The following is a 16,503-nucleotide window of genomic DNA, read 5'->3' on the forward strand; positions in this document are numbered from 1 at the left end:
GTGCTGGGGACTTCTTTGAAGTAGCATAAACAGCAGTTATTCCCCAAAGACCCATTCAGAAAAACACCCTTAAAAACTTAGTTCTTTGCTTTTGAAATAAAAAAGCCCAACCCTAACACACTGCACAGGAAGCAGTGCCAGGAGGGGTGGCTGCCTGCTGGGCTCAGAGCGGCATAGAAAGGAGAGATGTCCTGTCTCTGCTCTTTGGCTGGAGTGAAATGCAGGTGTTGGTGGGGAGGAAAAGAAAGGGAAGAAAAAGGGACTTCGGAGAAATGTGGGTCAAGTACAAGAGGCTGCTTTTGTTTGTTGTGTTTTATGTAACGGGCAGGGATAACGCAGGTCACCATGCCTGGGAAAAGCAGACCCCAATCAATCAGCAGAGGCAGCAGTGAAGTCTCTGAGCTCAGGTGCATTTCTGCAACCTGTTACAGCCCTGAAATAGCTTCTCTGCTGACAAGCTGACCCCAGTACCAGGCTACTCCTTACCAAAGCACTTCTCCTCTCTGCAGCCCAGGAAACACGGGTCCTTAGGGTGGTTTGTGTGAGCACCCCTTGGCAGATGTTTTGGGGTGGCATTGCCACGTTGTGTAAGGTACAGGGACACAGAGGGCAATTAACACCAGCAGCTAACAGTGGTGGTTTAACACATCTGCAGGGAAAAATCCCACTGCTGGTTCCAGTTATGAAGCCCTGCTCGTGCTGTGTGGCAGGAGAAGGGCATCACCACCCCCAGCACGCTCACCTGTACGGGTTTTGCTGGTTTCTTCCAGAATTACTCCCGACCTTGTCAGTGCTGTAGGAGACTCATCCCACTCTTACTTTTTGAGCGCAGAGATGCATTTGATGTGCTGCTGTTTACCTTCCAAGAGTCAGACCCAGACAAGGCCCTGTCTTAACACCAAAACCAGCTCATGTCTAGGTGAGGAGAAAAGAGGAAAAGGCAGCTATTCCATTCAGTTTAAGAGAGGGAAGAAGCCTCTTGCAGCATATAAAAGTTCCCTCCATGGTTTAGTATTTCTAATTACAACTTCTCCCTGTTCCTACAGCTTGCTTTAAACTTTGTGTGTGCTCAAAGAAAGTTATACCATGACTATTTTTAACGTGCAGTTATGTTCAGAAATCCCCCAGAAATCAAAGGCTTTATGAATTTTCCATCAACAGGTAAAGAAAAATCTATTTCCTTACTGCTCTTCATAATTTAGCCACCCTCCCCTCTTATTTGCACTGTTTATACATGAATTCCTACAGCATTATGTGCTTTGTGTAAGCAGGAAAAGTCCAGTCCAGACACGGCTCCGTGACAGATCCCCCTGACTAATAGCAGAATTATCCTTACATAAGTCCCTTCTCTCTTGGCATTTTTTCTCCCTCCAGGAGGGTGCTTCCCTGCACACCCGGCAGGATGGAGTGGCTCAGCTCCATGCCTGGTGTCGCAGTGCCATCTCATGGCAGCTCCAGTGCCAGCCTCTTACAGGAGATCCACTTGCTTTCAACTCTTAGCAGGTGTTTCCTCGTTGAGCTGTTGAAGTTTTAAATTTATAAACCCTTCAAAAAACCCAAAACGTTTAATAAAAATTTTTGGTAACTAAAAACTATGTCCAAAACTTAAGAGGTTTAAAAAAAAGCTCTGAGATTGAGCACAAGCAGCACAGATAATTAATTTTCTTAGAAGATGATCAGATTTCCAGCCCAGCCTGCTGCCACATAAATGGTAACACTACACAAACGTGTGTCTGCCATATTCCAGACCATCCCTAATGGCTCTTTCATGTCAACAAAGAGAAAAAGAGAAGATAAAAAATGTGCTTAAGTCTGGAAGCCATTGCAGGCTTTGAACAGTAAAACCATTGCAACCATTCCCACCTCCTCACCGCTCTCAGAAGCTTCCAGCAGTAGATGCCCATGGGGGTTCCAAACACCAAGAGCTCCATCCTGCTCAGGGGCCTATATCTGATAAAAACAACAAGGGGAAATATTAGAAAGAAGGAGGTGCAGCACCTGCCCTGCCCTTGAAGCTCCCTGGCAGGTACTTCCACGTCGCAGAGGAAGGGTTCAGCCTCCTCTGCTTCATCCATCCCTCTGATCTGGCTTTGACTCTCTCAAGACTGTGGGTCTGGTAGGACTTGAATCTCCAAAGCAAGCTGAGAGGTTTACCCAGAGAGTGGCAGGGTGGCACAGCCATCAGCAGAGGTTTCATGTGAAGATGGTACCTGCCTTTTGCAGACTTCAGGCTGACTCGAGAAATGTGTGAAGGAGGGAGAGGTGCTTGGGGGACACAGGCTGTGAGCAGCCAGAAAAGGTGAAAAAGGAGCAATGAAGGATGGAGGTGAAGGCAATGAGGATACTCACATCACTTTCGTCACTGGCTTGACTCCAGAGTGGGAGATTGTCTCTGGAAACATGGAGAGGGGCTGCCTGGGCTCCTATGGTCGGGTGTCCTGCAGGAAAAACCTCCAGGAGAGCCACTTGGTGACCCCTCACCACACAGCCAGAAGAGTGGTGCTGCCAACTGCTGCAGGGTGTAGATGTAGAGAACAACTAATGAGGTGGCTGGGAAATACTGAACACAAACAAAACAAAAAAGTCCCATCCCCCTCCCCCCCAAATTATCCCAAAGTGAAAAAAATGCAAGATCATTTCCCACTTTACCTAGCAGGCCACCTTCTTCTTTTACAGGCAAATATTATTTTGAAAGGTTGCTAAGAGCCAGCAGTGCTAATGCATTTGGGTCAGGATTTTCCTACTCTAAACCCACTGTATTGTGACCAAAAAACACACAGGAAAAATCCCTTCTACCTTTGATTGGATTTACTGTGTGATCCACCCCATGGCTTTGACAGCTGCAGGGGGAGGCAGGGGTGCAGGATGCCAGAGTGGGTGCTTCCCTGGTGCGATGGAAGGCCATGGAATACAGTAATGAGCCCAGGAAGGGCAAAGCGTGGCACAGGATTACATGTCCCATCCATCACTTGCTGACTGTGTTGTTTTCTCTTTGCACACTTGTATGGAAATGTAACTACAAAACGTTCCTCCGAACAGTTCCCTTATGTGCAAATATAGCTTTAAATGACTTCTCTAGGAAAGAATCCTCACTATTTTATACAAGTTGTCTTGCATGTTTATTACACAGAATCGTGATCCAAAAAGAAGGGGGTTCATCCCATGCCTGTTCATAACACTGCTCTCCCTTACTCATTAGGAGCTGGAACATACTCCAGGCCCCCTCATATGATAAATGATGCTGACTTTGCTCTCCGCTTCCAGCCTGCTTGGATGTGCTTATTTATGGAGCCTCAGGGCACTGATGGATTCAGTTCTCTCCCAGTTCCTCCACAAGAGTAAGCACATCGTGGGCACTGGACTTGGAACAGGCAGTTTGGAGAGGGATCAGTAAAATCTGAAACTCTGCTCCTGGCCTCACTGCTGCGCAGGGACACACTGGGACCACTCCAGAGGTGCTGCACTGCCCACTGACTCTCTTCCCAGCAGCTGGTAGTTTCCCCACCACATTTAAAGCCCTTTTTCCCATCCCATGACTCAGAGCAGATCAGCAGGCTGGATTCAGCGCCACGCAGGTGCATGGATGCCCACTGGCCTGCCCCAGGAATGCGTGCCTGTGAGGTGTGAGCAGGATGTCTCCTGCTGTATTTAGCTTGGCTGGCTCAGCCGGCCCATTCCACTGTCTGCACAGCCTCGGGGAGAGTGGAAGCAAACAATGCGCTGCCCAGCCAAGCCAAACACCAGGAGGTCAAAAGCTGCAGCACAGCTTCTCGGAGATGACACGCACACCCGGGGCAGGGCCACTTGACTCCTGGCACAGGAGCATCTTTGAGAACCCTGCAGCTCCAAACACCAGCAGCTGCCCCAAGCTCCAGCACACACCACCCCCCTCCAGGGATGCTCTTTGCAGCCTCCAAGGGAAGAAGGTGCTGGGATGGGTAGTCCTGGTGCAGAGCACAGCCCCCCCCTTCCCTGGCAGTGCAGTATGTACGGCTTTGGAAATAATACAGCCTTCATTAACTTGTCAAATTAAGAAATTGAGAGCTGTCAAAGTGTAGTGAAGATTGGAGGTGGCTTTTATAGCAAACCTTCGAATCTCCCACTGTTTGTCTAATCTAATTTCCTCATCCTCTTGTCCTAAGAGAATCATTACAGGAGAGGGAGGAGTGGAGAGATGAAGGCAGGAACGGTTTCCATCTGAAAGCACCTCCCTTCCATGTGTGTGTGTGATGAGAAGGTTTATATAAGCTGTGCAGGATCAGCAATTTTCTTCTGTCAGGTTTATGTTTTAAGACAATTCCTAAACTTCATCCCCTCTGGTCAATCTGCCATAGGAAGAAAATAAAAATATTCTTTTGTTTTGGTGGAAACACTCCTGTCCTCCAGCGCTGGCTTTTAAGAAGGCAGCACCAGAGAGTGTTCTGAAAAAGCAACATGTGGCACATCTCAAGCCCCTGCAGCTGAGATAAAGCCCTGGAGGAACCAGCTGCTGTGACAGCAGAGGGTGAACAAGCTGTCCAGGGACAGCACAAAACACAAAAAAATTCATAGTTAACACAATCTCTGCTGGGGAATGAAAGGTTAAAATCACACCAGCAACTGACTGGGGACAGGCTTTTGAGGCAAAGCTGCCATTCCTTGCCTGCTAATTGTTATGTTTTTCCAAAGATTTCATCAACTAAGTTGTGTTCAACAAACTGCTATTTAATTACCAGAGTAGAATCCTGTTAATTAGCCAGCCCCAGAAGACAGCCCTTCATCCCTGTTAAGTGAAATTCCCAACTAATCCCTCTAGCAGCCACTGTGTTGCAGCCTGGGGAGCCCCAGAGAGCTACTAGAGATGCCCCCAAAGGTGGGGGGAGCATCAGAGCTTGGCCCTGCCTTCTGCCAGCAACTGTCCTCAGCCCTTAGAAGGTGCAGACCAGTGCAAGTGTTGTACTCAGAAGCAAAAAGCTGTTTATTCCACAGCTCTCCCTCCTGGTGCTGTTTTCCCAGGTGGCTTCGGCCATAGCCCAGCCAGCAGCTCCTCTGTCCCCAGGGCTGGCACTCCCACTGCATCCCTGGGCTGCATCCCCAGGCTCCTTCCCTTCCTCCCTCCTCACAGTCTGTGCCTGTGCAAGAGGCCACCAGCTCCCCTTCAGCCAGTTCCCCACCATCCTCCACTTACCACCACACGGCATCAAAACTTTCCCCAGCTTTTACGAGGTGCTACAAACATTTCCAAACCCCAGCAGGGCTCTCCTCTTACCTCTCATCTCACCTGGCACAGAGAACAATCCCCATGTGACCGTAACTCCACACCCAGCAGACCCAGGGGGGCAGGACAGGTGCATCAAGGATATGAAGTTCCTATAAAATTCACAAAAAACAGTGTTCCAGCTATGTGAAAAGATTCAGCCTTTCTGGATAGAGCCCAAGGGCACCATCCCAGCGTGGGAGGGATCAGCCAGGGCTTGTTCCCACCCCAAGAGGGAAGCAAGTTTCTTTCATTCGGCTAATTCGTGGAGTTTTTTTACTGTCTGTCACCGTGAAAGTTAATTTTACATTGAAATGCCAGCAGAAATTAATTTTGACAGGAAGTTATAGGCACTTCTTTGATTTCCATTTAAACAATTTAGAAGTGGGGGCTTCATTTAATGAAGTTCAATAAAGCAAATCTCCAGGTGAAAATAATAAATATTTAAAAGAGTAAAACTATTAACTGTTCAGCATCATTTGGAATAAATACATCCCTACAGATGCAGGGATGAAAGGACAGTTTAAAAATTCTACAAAGTCTTTAAATCAATGGTTGCAAAATACCAATATGCAATTTTTCATGTTCCTGTGAACTTGCCCTACCCAGTCTGATCCAATTCTGATTTTGGATTGTGGCATATGATACGCTGAATTTTAGTCAAGAACATATCCATCAACCCTGATTCTAAGTAATAATAACTATCATCAGAATTAAGCCATATGGAAAAAAAAAATCCATGATTTTATAGACTAGGGATTTAGACCAATGAAAAATTGACAACAGTTTGTAATGTGGACTTTAGCATTCTACAGGTAGAATGAAGTCTCTCTCAGTCTCTACCCAACGCTGAAACAGAGAGGTCTTTAATATTAAAGGGGCACACAAGGCAACAACACGAAAATAATTTCCTTCAATAGGATGAATAAAATAATACCTTAAATTAGCAAGTTCCAGTGACATCACCAGCTCAGCCATTCCTGCTAGCAGACGCAGCTCTACCGAAATCAACATCCATGCTGAAAACAAACCTGGGGAAGAGGTAAGAGAGTCTGGCATGTTTCCAAAAGTAAAACAAAGAGGAGGAAGAGGTGTGTGATTAATTCTCCATTGGTATTCCACTCACATTTCCTCCAAAGACAGGGAAGTATTTCAAGTGAGAAATCTTGCTCATCAAGCTGTTACAAACATTTTTCCTCAATGTGCTCTACCCCTCTCTTCTCTGAAGTCACTTTTCCTCTCCATCTCACAGGCCTGGAGGCTGTCCATGTACGTCCCACCTGCAAGTATCTGCTGGCACTCCATACTTTTTCATTTTAAAAAAAACAACAACTCAATCTATGAACAAGCCAGATAGCTATTAAGAGAGTTTTACTGAAAAATACACAGGTTTGAGAAAACAAGACCAGTAACATTTCATCTCAGAAAGCAGTTACAAAAGCAAGACATTTGGACTTTTGAAAATGTGTTTAATTGATAATGCTCATTAACTGCACAGTTCATAAATACAAGTTAAAGTTGTAAATACAAGTTGTAAAAAAAAAAAAAAAAAAACCTCAAATGTGTGATATTTATTTTTAAATTTATTTGGTTTTTATGGTTGTCTCCTTAGTATGTGGAAATCAGTGCAACTTGAACAGCTGCCAAACATAAACCTCTAAACGAGGAAGGAGTGCTCAGTGGAGAGTATGTTCATCTCTACCCTGTAGCTTCTTGTAACAGGAACTAAATCAATCTTTGGTAGTATATTAAAGCACTTCAAATAGTTAATGCAGACAAACATTTAAAGGTTAACGCTGTTTATATTTCTATTCTTGCTGCAACACAGAATCTATTTCTTTTTGGTATTTTTTTGTTTGTTTTATAAAGGTCACTTAGGAAGTCTTGATGGCTTGAAACTACGGACGATGGAGCCTCTTCCTTAGCACCAAAGTCAGCAGCAATTCTGACACTGACCCAGTGGGTGCAGACATGGGCCTGAAGTACTCCTGGAAGTGGAAGGGATGGATCCAGTTTGTCAAACACATTAGAAATTATTCACTATACTTCTTCATGGAAGTACAGGAATGTACCACAAGAAAGCATACAATATGAAAACATAAACACCCCATCACTTCTTAAATAAGATGGGGTGGAGTTTGCAGGTTTTTCTACCAAAAAAATTCTCATCCTAGCCTGAACAAGGGTTCTTCTGAAATCAGTACAATTAAAAGATATTAACATCATCCCACAGAGGTTTAGTCCCAATACAATGCATATAATTTAATGAACCCTTTTCTATTTACATTTACAGTATGTGTGTTGTTGTCAGAGCACAACCAGATTACACTGAATATTAGAATATTAGAATAAATGCAGTGCAATTTCTTTCTCTCTCGGGACAAAATCAGTGGGTAATTCTTAACATGATAGGAATGTCTCAAAGTGAAAATTGAAAACACATTTCCCCGAGCCAGCATTCCTCTATGTAAAGCACATCTCAGTGCATGTTTGCTCTTCACTAAGCACAGTACAGAAGGAAAGAAAGCCTGCTACCTTAATGAAATGGGAATATAGAATCAGGTTGAAAAAAAACAAGTGGACAAAATATCTTCTTAAAGAAACAATGAAGAATTAAAAACGCCAACTCAGCATGAAGTAATGAATTGCGCATTTGCTTTTCTTCATTTTCAACAGCAACAGCCCAGCTTGAAATGTCAGAAACTCAGAGGGACCAACTGCCTGTAGCTCTTCTGCAGGGCTTGCACCATCCTCCTCCTGGTCCAGACCACCTCAAAGCACCAAAGAACAGCAAATGAGCCTGGCACACACTGCACTTAATGCTTTCCGTGTCAGCCTTCGAAAGCACGATGCTCTCTGTGGGCTAGGGAAGAGAGAAGGGGAAAAAAAGAATAAAAGAATATGTAAACTATGTCAAGGAAAAGATGAAAAAAACCACAAGATAGCAATGTATAAATCAGTCAAGGAAGACACAACATGCCAACAAGTGATCTTTGGGAATACACTATTCTGATAATACATTTATAGAGATACTAAAATATGAGATCCCTTAAAATCCTGATTGTAAATGGTTCCTTCTAAATTAATCCTTAAATTGAACAGCATGTAGCCTTGAGAGTTATCAAGAGATTTGTCTCACTTGTTTTATGACTCAGGCATATTAAACATGAAACCAAATATATTCTACGATTAAATTAAAAATATCTTTTGAATGATAGCTAACTTTTACATTGAAGGGACATAATTTTAATGCAATGACAGATGCTACGTTCCTAAGTGATTAATGATGAATCAGGCAGGATATTCCCATGGAAATACCCTCCCAGCATCTTGTTTTTCTAATGAAGGTGGAAATTAACAGTACAAAACACTCACGTTTATAGAAGACGGCTTTAAAAGATGTGTGTGGCAGAAGTTCATGAATCTTTTCTAGAACCTTTGCTTCACTTGCTGAAGAGGCATTCACGTTCCAGACTTGCACAACATCTTCACGGTCCCGAACGCTGACACTAACCCCTATTACTTCATCTTCTGCAGAGAAGGGGAAGAATCATTAAGGAATATTTTAAAAGTGAGACATGTCTAATTTGCTACTTATGTATTATGAAACAGTGCCCAAAAGCTGGGGAAAAAAAAATGAAGACATGAAAAAAAAAAAAGAAAAAAAGAGCAATCTCCAGTGAGGAAAATACCAATGTTCAAACCAGACAAAATAGTTACCAGAAAGAACCACTGTGTTTATAGAAGCTATTGGAAATATTACCTCATAGTGTTTTTTATGAAGTGCCATAGGATTATTCATCTTTGCTATTACCCCTCTTATACTTGATTAGAAAGGAATCGCAAGGCTCCCTTCAGTAAGGTCAGCAAGATGAACTACTAAAGATAATTTTCCTACCATAATGCCTACAAGCAAAAATGTGAGGATGAGGGCGAAACAACTAAAACCCCAGGAACAGTACTGGTGGAGATCAGACACCAGCTTTTCCAGACTTTGTTGCCTTTTTCCTTTACATTTTGTCAGGACAGCAACAGAAAAAAAGGGAAAAAAAAAAAAAAGAAATTAATAAAGCCGCAGTCAGGCTGATGCTGCCAGTGCTGGTAACTCTGTGTTTTACTGAAAAAGCCCTTTTTGGTGTGAAATTCTCAGGATTTAGCTTTATGGAGAGCTCAAAGGCCAAGCCACAGCTTTCCACTATGAGCAGTGGGTGCCTCCAGCTGTGAGCTCCATGGCACAGCTTTCCCATGCATCCTAAGGGAGGGGTCAGCAATGATAACACAAAGATGGTGTCAAAAGCACATGGACAAGGGGAAAAACTACCTCTGTAGGCAGCAGAGTGTCATAAAGTGACCCCAAGTCAACCCTATCAGTGTATAAATGGTGTGAGAGACACCATTTGGAAGGTCTTTGCTGAACTGCTCTGTGAACCTGAGTAATGCAATTCTTTTTTATGGGATGGATGATAGAGCAGTGAAGGGACACTCCTAACAGGATATTCACAGCCACTGTAACAGCTGGTTTAGTCAGATATTCATGCTTAGGAGAGAAGTAAATACGGTCAAAAGAAATGATGGAGAAGTGCCATTTGAATTGAAGAGTTAGTTTAGTCAGCAAGTTCATTGTTTGCTTCACCCAGAAGCAAGAAACTATTCTTTAACAGAACCTTAATGAATTAAATGGTCAGACTTGTACTTGCTTCTCATGACTAGGAAGTTGCCTTTGGTTATCTCTTTTAATCCAGCTGGTGTTCAGAGTCCCTTCACAGAGTTCCTTTGCTTGCAAGGAACCCTGCAAGCCTAGAGAAGATATTTATTCTGAAAGGGACTTCATTAAATTATTACCTCTGACCAAAATAATATGTGAGCTTCTGGATGATTAATGCCCGTTTTCCAGTAAACCAGCAAAGTACTTTTGGAATATTTATGTAAATTCAATTACATCAAACATTACCTTGACCTGAGCAGTATTTTTAAGCAATGAACAAAATATTGCTTCTGGCTAGAGTGCTAACCTGGGATTGAGGAGAGCCAGGTTTGTGCTGTGGCCCTGCTATGGGCTTTTAATGTCACCACAGGCAAACCATGCAGTGTCCCCCTGCTTCAGGTCTGCACTGGTGCTTCCCCTGACAATTCCTGGCTAGAGGGATTATGAGGGCAAATGGGGGCATCTATCCAAAGCCAGGTTGGATGGGGCTCTAGGAAACCTGCTCTAGTGAAAGGTGTCCCTGCCCTCGGTAGGGAGTTTAGAACTAGATGATCTTTAATGTCCCTACCAACCCAAACCTTTTGCGATTCTATGATTGATCTAATTTAGCTGCTTCCAACAGTGACAATGCAAACAATCTGTATGGAAGTGCCATTTAGTGTTCCATAATCCTGATACTGGGGAATGAAAATTAATCATTTAAATACCGGCTAACAGACAGATGTTTAATAACTGAAAAACCTGCTGGCTTCCCACAGACACAAGCTGTTGAGCTTGAGTCTTTTGTACAAAGGTAGTCAGCATACCTTGTCCTCTTCTTAACGACAATAGGTATGAACAGGCTTTCCAGCCCTACATCCCATTTTTAGCAGTGCTACCATGTTCTGTATTCCAGTTCCATTTGTCACGCTTTCCCCAATCATTACCTGCTGCGCAACAATCTGTAAACTGCTCTCCAATAGTTGCCAGCAGTAGCTCTTTCCAAACTGCAGCCTAAGGAAGCAGAAAAAAGTTACCTTTGTATTATTGTTTTTTAATTTAAAAGTTGGGTTTGCTAGCTTAGTTTTGAGTGTCTTCTCTTTCTGAGGTTGTCTAGGAAAAAAAGCGTATTTATTGCAAGTACATGCTGTGTTATATAATTAATAGTTAGGTCTGTACAAGATGGTTCATCTCAGTCAAGGAGGTGCTGTGCCCACATCTGATGAAGAATGAACCCAAAAAAATGAGAAACGGGCATAAAGGTATTATTTACGTTATTTACAAGGCACTGAAAGCTGACTGAAGTTCACCTTCAAGCAAACCTTTCAGAAGTGGCTGGGGCCATGTGGTGTGTAGTTTGAGAGATCAAAAGTACCTTCATGTCAAAAATGGGCTGTCATTCAGCCTCTTGAAAAACAAGGCCTCTGGGGCCCCTATATTCACTGCCCAGTAACGCAGGCTCCCCAAACCACTTGTCACTTCTGACAATCTTCACACCTTGGATTATAAGAGGAAAAAGACAATTTGAGTCTTTTGTGATCACTTGGGACTGCAGGGGAGGAAAGCTGCAACTCACATAGAGGGAAAAAGCCCACAGGCAAAAATCAATTAACTTTTGGCTGAAATTGAGTGCCATCTTTCAGCATTTAATGCCTTCTCCAAAGCTGTCACATTTTTCTGACACTTCACTTCTCGTGTTTAAAGGCCTGATCCGAAGCACACTTGCACACATAAACACCAAGTGTGAAGAGGTCAAATCTCCTCGCCATGGCAGTTCACAGGAGAAGTTACTCACATGCATTTGATTAGGGATGCAAAGAGAAACCCAGTTATTTCATCAGGGCTCAAACAACGACATGCCTGAACAGACCTAATCTTTAACACTTTTAAATTAAATAAATAAATAAATAAATAAATAAATAAAGGAGAGGAATAAAAACCTGAGCAGCACCGCAATTTCCCAAAATGCACACAAGGTGCTCTGACAACTCACTGTTGCCAAAGGGGATGATCCTTCTTGTCTTTTCTATTTTATGCCCATCAAAAAACCCTCCTGGCCGTACACTCTAATTAAAAATTAAAAAAACAGGAGACTTTTTGCAACTACAGAGTGCACTAAGCTGGCTCATTAAACAGTCTGATGAGCGTCACAGCCAGTGCAAGAGGGATCAGAAGAGAATGAAGAAAGATCTTGCCCCGTGCAGTGGGAGCACAGCCATGAGTTACTGGTAGAAACAATGCCTTGGTCCCGGTTTGCCTGCAGAAAGTCACAGGCTACTCAGAGCCATCACAGGGGCAAACAAGCCACACCAAGCAGAAAGAATCCTACAGAGTTTGACAGGGTGCATTTAGGAGCATTTCAGTGAAACTGTGCTGTGTTGACTTCTGAAGAGTGTTATTGTGGTTCTGGCTATAAATTAGTATAGATTATCAGGAAAAGGTTTCCTGTTTTCCTTTGTATGCCTGTAAGCAAACAGTCTCAAGAACAAAGGTGATTATAAATTCCCGTGTTTCCAAATGGAAACACTGCAGCTTTCAATTGCTTGATAACACGTTGCCAAATGTTAGCTAAAGCAAGAGATATGGAATTATTGGAAAAGAAACTTTTGCTCATTGTATATAAAAGGTTATGGATGTCAAAACAGCGTTTGGTTGTTGTGCTGGATGATGTCAGAAGTAAAAAGTTTTACAACAGCTTTATCAGATAGAGTTTAAAGAAACTCCCTTACTAAACAAGGTCTGAGTAAGAAGTCAACATAACATACCGTACTTTCTTTAGGGACTTTCATTTTCCATATACCTCCTTTGGCATTGCTTTCTTCTTCCCTGTTATGGGAAATAGATCAGTGAAAATAAACACTCAAGTCCCCATCTAGATAACCTTATGTTTGTGGTTTAATTTTCCCAGAAAAATCCCATCTGAAATGCAATTACTAACTCCAGGGAGCATGACTCTGACTTCTGACATCACAGATAATTCTTTCATTGTTCATATGAAGTGTATCTCTCAACACCTAATCCCTTTCCTAAGTTTTGTGTCTTGGAAAATACTTACATTTTCCCTGACTACAGACACTCTTTGAAGTGGCTGCACACTGTATGGGAACAAGCCACAAAACAATTTTTTTGTTTTACTATGGTAACCTCTTATTTTGGAAAACCTCTGGCATATTTTCACAGAAGCAACTTATTAGCCTCCCATTTATCAAATTTAACAAAAGAACACTTCATTTCAGCTTTGTGGCAGCTAGAAATTATTTGCTCATGTTAATGAAAGACTGAAGTTGCCCAGGGTCGGGGCAGACATAACCATTAAACTGCCTTGCAATGACAAACCTATGAGCTCCTCAAGTTTATTCTGCCACAATTCATTCAATAAGATTTTGAATTATGGCTTTAACTTTCCTGGTAAAGCGCTGTAAAAGCAAAGTTAAAGGAATAACCTAAAATTCATCTTTGGTGGGAGACCGTTGGTCCTGGGGAATTTCTACAGGTTTCATACTGGGTTTAGATACTCCAATCCTGACAGATGCTGGGGAAAGGAGCTGGGAAATTTTGGGAGGACACCTTCAAAAACCCGTGGTCCTCAATTCTTACTTCAGAATTTGGTTTTCTGTCTAAAAAAAAAAAAAATTTACATATATGTATATATTTGAAAATGCTGATTTTGGTCAATATACCTTTGGCAGAAATTACTAATAAAGGTAATGGGTTACTGATGAGATCAACTTCTGGCAATCCCTTTCCTAAAATACAAAATTACTTTGATAGACTTAAAACAAAACATAAAAAAGATTCCTGTCCCACACCTGTCTCCTTTCTCCCCTTCAGGTTCTTCCACTGCCCATTCCCAGAAATGTCTAATAACAACACACATACCAGAGTGGGCGTCTTTCTCCCCGCATTAAATGGTAACTACATCTCAGAGGCAAATTTGTCACAGGAGGAATGTTGTTGTAGACACTCCAAAAATCCTTGAAAAGAAAAAAATATTGGTTGCATTAACACAAGAAACACATGCATGTTTCATGTAGATTTACTGCCTTGCTAACTTTCTGTAAAACAATTATATATCCTTCTCCTAGAGAACTGGCATCATCTGTGTTACAACAAAATGCTCGGAAAAGAACTTGTTACAAGTTAATTTCTACTTTTTTTTTAGAAGCCAATTCTGTCTAAGTGAAGGTGGAAAGAAGGGAAGCAGTCAAACTGGATTATTTTAGAATCAAGTTCATTTTCAATAGGGAGGGAGATAAAAATAATCAAAAACAGAGTTAGACTAAGCATGTGAGAACAAAGCAGTACATAGTATTTTACTAGTATGTAAAAAAAAATTTATATCAAATAGCCTAGCCTAAACTTCATTGTGATTACCCTGAGTTACAAAGCCACCACAAACAATAATTCTGGTGAACTAAATGCCTAACCAGCAACCCAACTACTTTGTCTAAGTGAAAGGTTTCAACCAGATGCAAAGAACATGAGATGCACATGTTAATACAGGAAGGGGGCAGAAATCAGAAGATCCAAGTTTACCAGGAACCATTGGATTACTTCCCAGTGTTTGTGCTGGTAAAAGCAGAAGCTGTCATGCGTGTTTGGGGTGGATAAAAGGCACCCAAAAGCAGCAGTGAGCAACAGGGAGGGATGACTAAAAAGATCCCAGTCCCTGTTCTTCTTTATCCAACAGCTGGGAATAGGATTTTTAAAGACTTAAGTTGCAGCAACATGTGGTGATGCAATATTAATTAGTAGTGCAACTCATTAAGTATTATCTACACATAATAGTTAAATATTATCTAATACATTAAGTATTATCTAATACTTAATCATTAGCACCATTTTAGAAACAAAGATTGCAACACTATGTGATAAAATTTTGTGTCCCTTGGTGACTCTGCCTACCAGCCATTACCATTTCCCAGTCACAAGAAGAGAGATGGAAGACTACTAAAAATACAAAAACTTGTTACAAAACACCCGTTTCAACTTTTGTTTTATTCTTACCGGGTTGTTTGCCCAAACCCTAAAGCTACTGACAGAAGAAGAAGCAGAGCTACAGTGGCAGATTGCTGTGGAAACATTTGAGAGCTCTTTATATCCTGAACCAGGGACTTTGATTGGAAGGTTTTGGGTTGAAAACATCCTTCAGGTGGTGAAGGCTGGAATTCCTCATTGAGTAGGTACTGGCCATGAAGGACAGTGATGGAGTCAAGGAAGATCATATTATATGAAAGCCTTGTTTAAAACTCCAGTGGATCACTACAGCTGTGCTTCTCAAAGAGAAGGGTTTGGCACTACCTTAGAATTTCAGAGATTTAGTGAACTTGAGTCAGCTTAGCATTAAGGTGAGACAAATACCAATTTGCTACACTTCATGGTAACTGTGGTATTAAAATAGAAATGCAGTTTTACTTGCAAGAGATGCCCACTGCTAGGCACTGGCAGATGACACAGACATACAGAATTTCTCATTACTGTGAGTATTCCACGATGTAAGAGTACTTTCATTCAAGTCAGTTTGCTAAACTAATTTTTTTTTTTATTCATGTTCAAGGAGGAAAGACAAAAAAAACCACCCACAACCTGTAGTTTTTAGTCTTTGCATATAATGAATTTCTGTGTTAAATAAAACATGGGAAAAAAGGCAGAAATATTATTAAAATACATCAAGTATAACAATCCAGAGGTACAAGTGGAAACTCAGGAAAATTTAATAATCCAGTATGTTCAATCCAGTTATGCCTCCTCCTTTCCTGGTCTGGAAAGCCAAGTGAAATTCAAACAATGACTCAGTAACACACACACACAACTCCAGCAAAACTCACGTTTCACACCTCAGGTAAGCAAAGCCACAGCTGTGATTCATCCTACGAGGAAAAACGAAACTTAAGGTGTGAAGTTGCATTAATAACGTGTGGCAGCTCCTGTAGCAGAGCCAGACACTTTACCTGCACTGTTTGAACTGTATAAATCTTCTTCAAGTTTGATGCACATTCAGCTGCTGTCGTACCAGGAAGTGATCTTGAAAAAAAAGTACAGATTAATTAAAACATCTGTTTTATCGAGGAGGGAAAGAAAGGAGATGTAGAGGGAACGTGAATCGCATGTGTGCAAGGTTGAAATATTCACGTGTCGAAGTGGAAGCCCAACTCCAATTATCACGATTCATTTAAAGATAGGAGTTAAAAAATGCTTATATACTAGTGAATAGGTTAATATTTACCACGTAATTTGTAAAATATGTTGATTAAACGGGAGAATTAGGAGTTTTAAACCAAGCAGCACAGCGCTCCTCTCAGGTCCACCACCCCCCCTCAGAGCCCAGCTGTTCACAGGTGATGGGCTACCAGAAAGGGAATGCATGGCCATCCTCTGGAATTATTTTTAATTGCTCTTAATACACCTCAGAGCCCCTTTTTAAGCGTTTTAAGGCACTCACGGTGCTTCACACTTTGAAAAAAAATAGCATAATCCGCGCTGCTCCCTCAGCGCGGGCCGCTAGGTGGCGCAGGCGCACAGGCGGCGGGATGGCGGGATGCGGGATCACGGAGGGATGGCGGGATGGCGGGATGTGGGATCA

At 42.1% G+C, this 16,503-nt stretch overlaps 1 protein-coding gene across 7 annotated transcripts in view; it reads right to left on the minus strand.

Moving 5' to 3' along the window:
• Positions 1–7,891: 7,891 nt before the first annotated feature.
• The window catches only part of EIF4E3 (eukaryotic translation initiation factor 4E family member 3), a 32,119-nt gene continuing 23,507 nt past the window's right edge, over positions 7,892–16,503 (minus strand). For all 7 annotated transcript variants that reach the window (XM_027894575.1, XM_027894579.1, XM_027894574.1 and 4 more), the window contains exons 2-7: positions 15,872–15,944; positions 13,800–13,894; positions 12,686–12,746; positions 10,868–10,934; positions 8,612–8,767; positions 7,892–8,099 (exon numbers count right to left, since the gene is read on the minus strand). In XM_027894575.1, the coding sequence (XP_027750376.1) occupies positions 8,068–8,099; positions 8,612–8,767; positions 10,868–10,934; positions 12,686–12,746; positions 13,800–13,825 (342 nt within the window). In that variant the 5' untranslated portion in view covers positions 13,826–13,894; positions 15,872–15,944 and the 3' untranslated portion in view covers positions 7,892–8,067. The remainder of the gene's footprint in view (positions 8,100–8,611; positions 8,768–10,867; positions 10,935–12,685; positions 12,747–13,799; positions 13,895–15,871; positions 15,945–16,503) is intronic.

This window comes from Empidonax traillii, unplaced genomic scaffold (genome assembly GCF_003031625.1).
Source record: "Empidonax traillii isolate 1590-97213 ecotype Southwest subspecies unplaced genomic scaffold, ASM303162v1 scaffold433:size1479616, whole genome shotgun sequence".
Classification (NCBI taxonomy): Eukaryota; Metazoa; Chordata; class Aves; order Passeriformes; family Tyrannidae; genus Empidonax; species Empidonax traillii.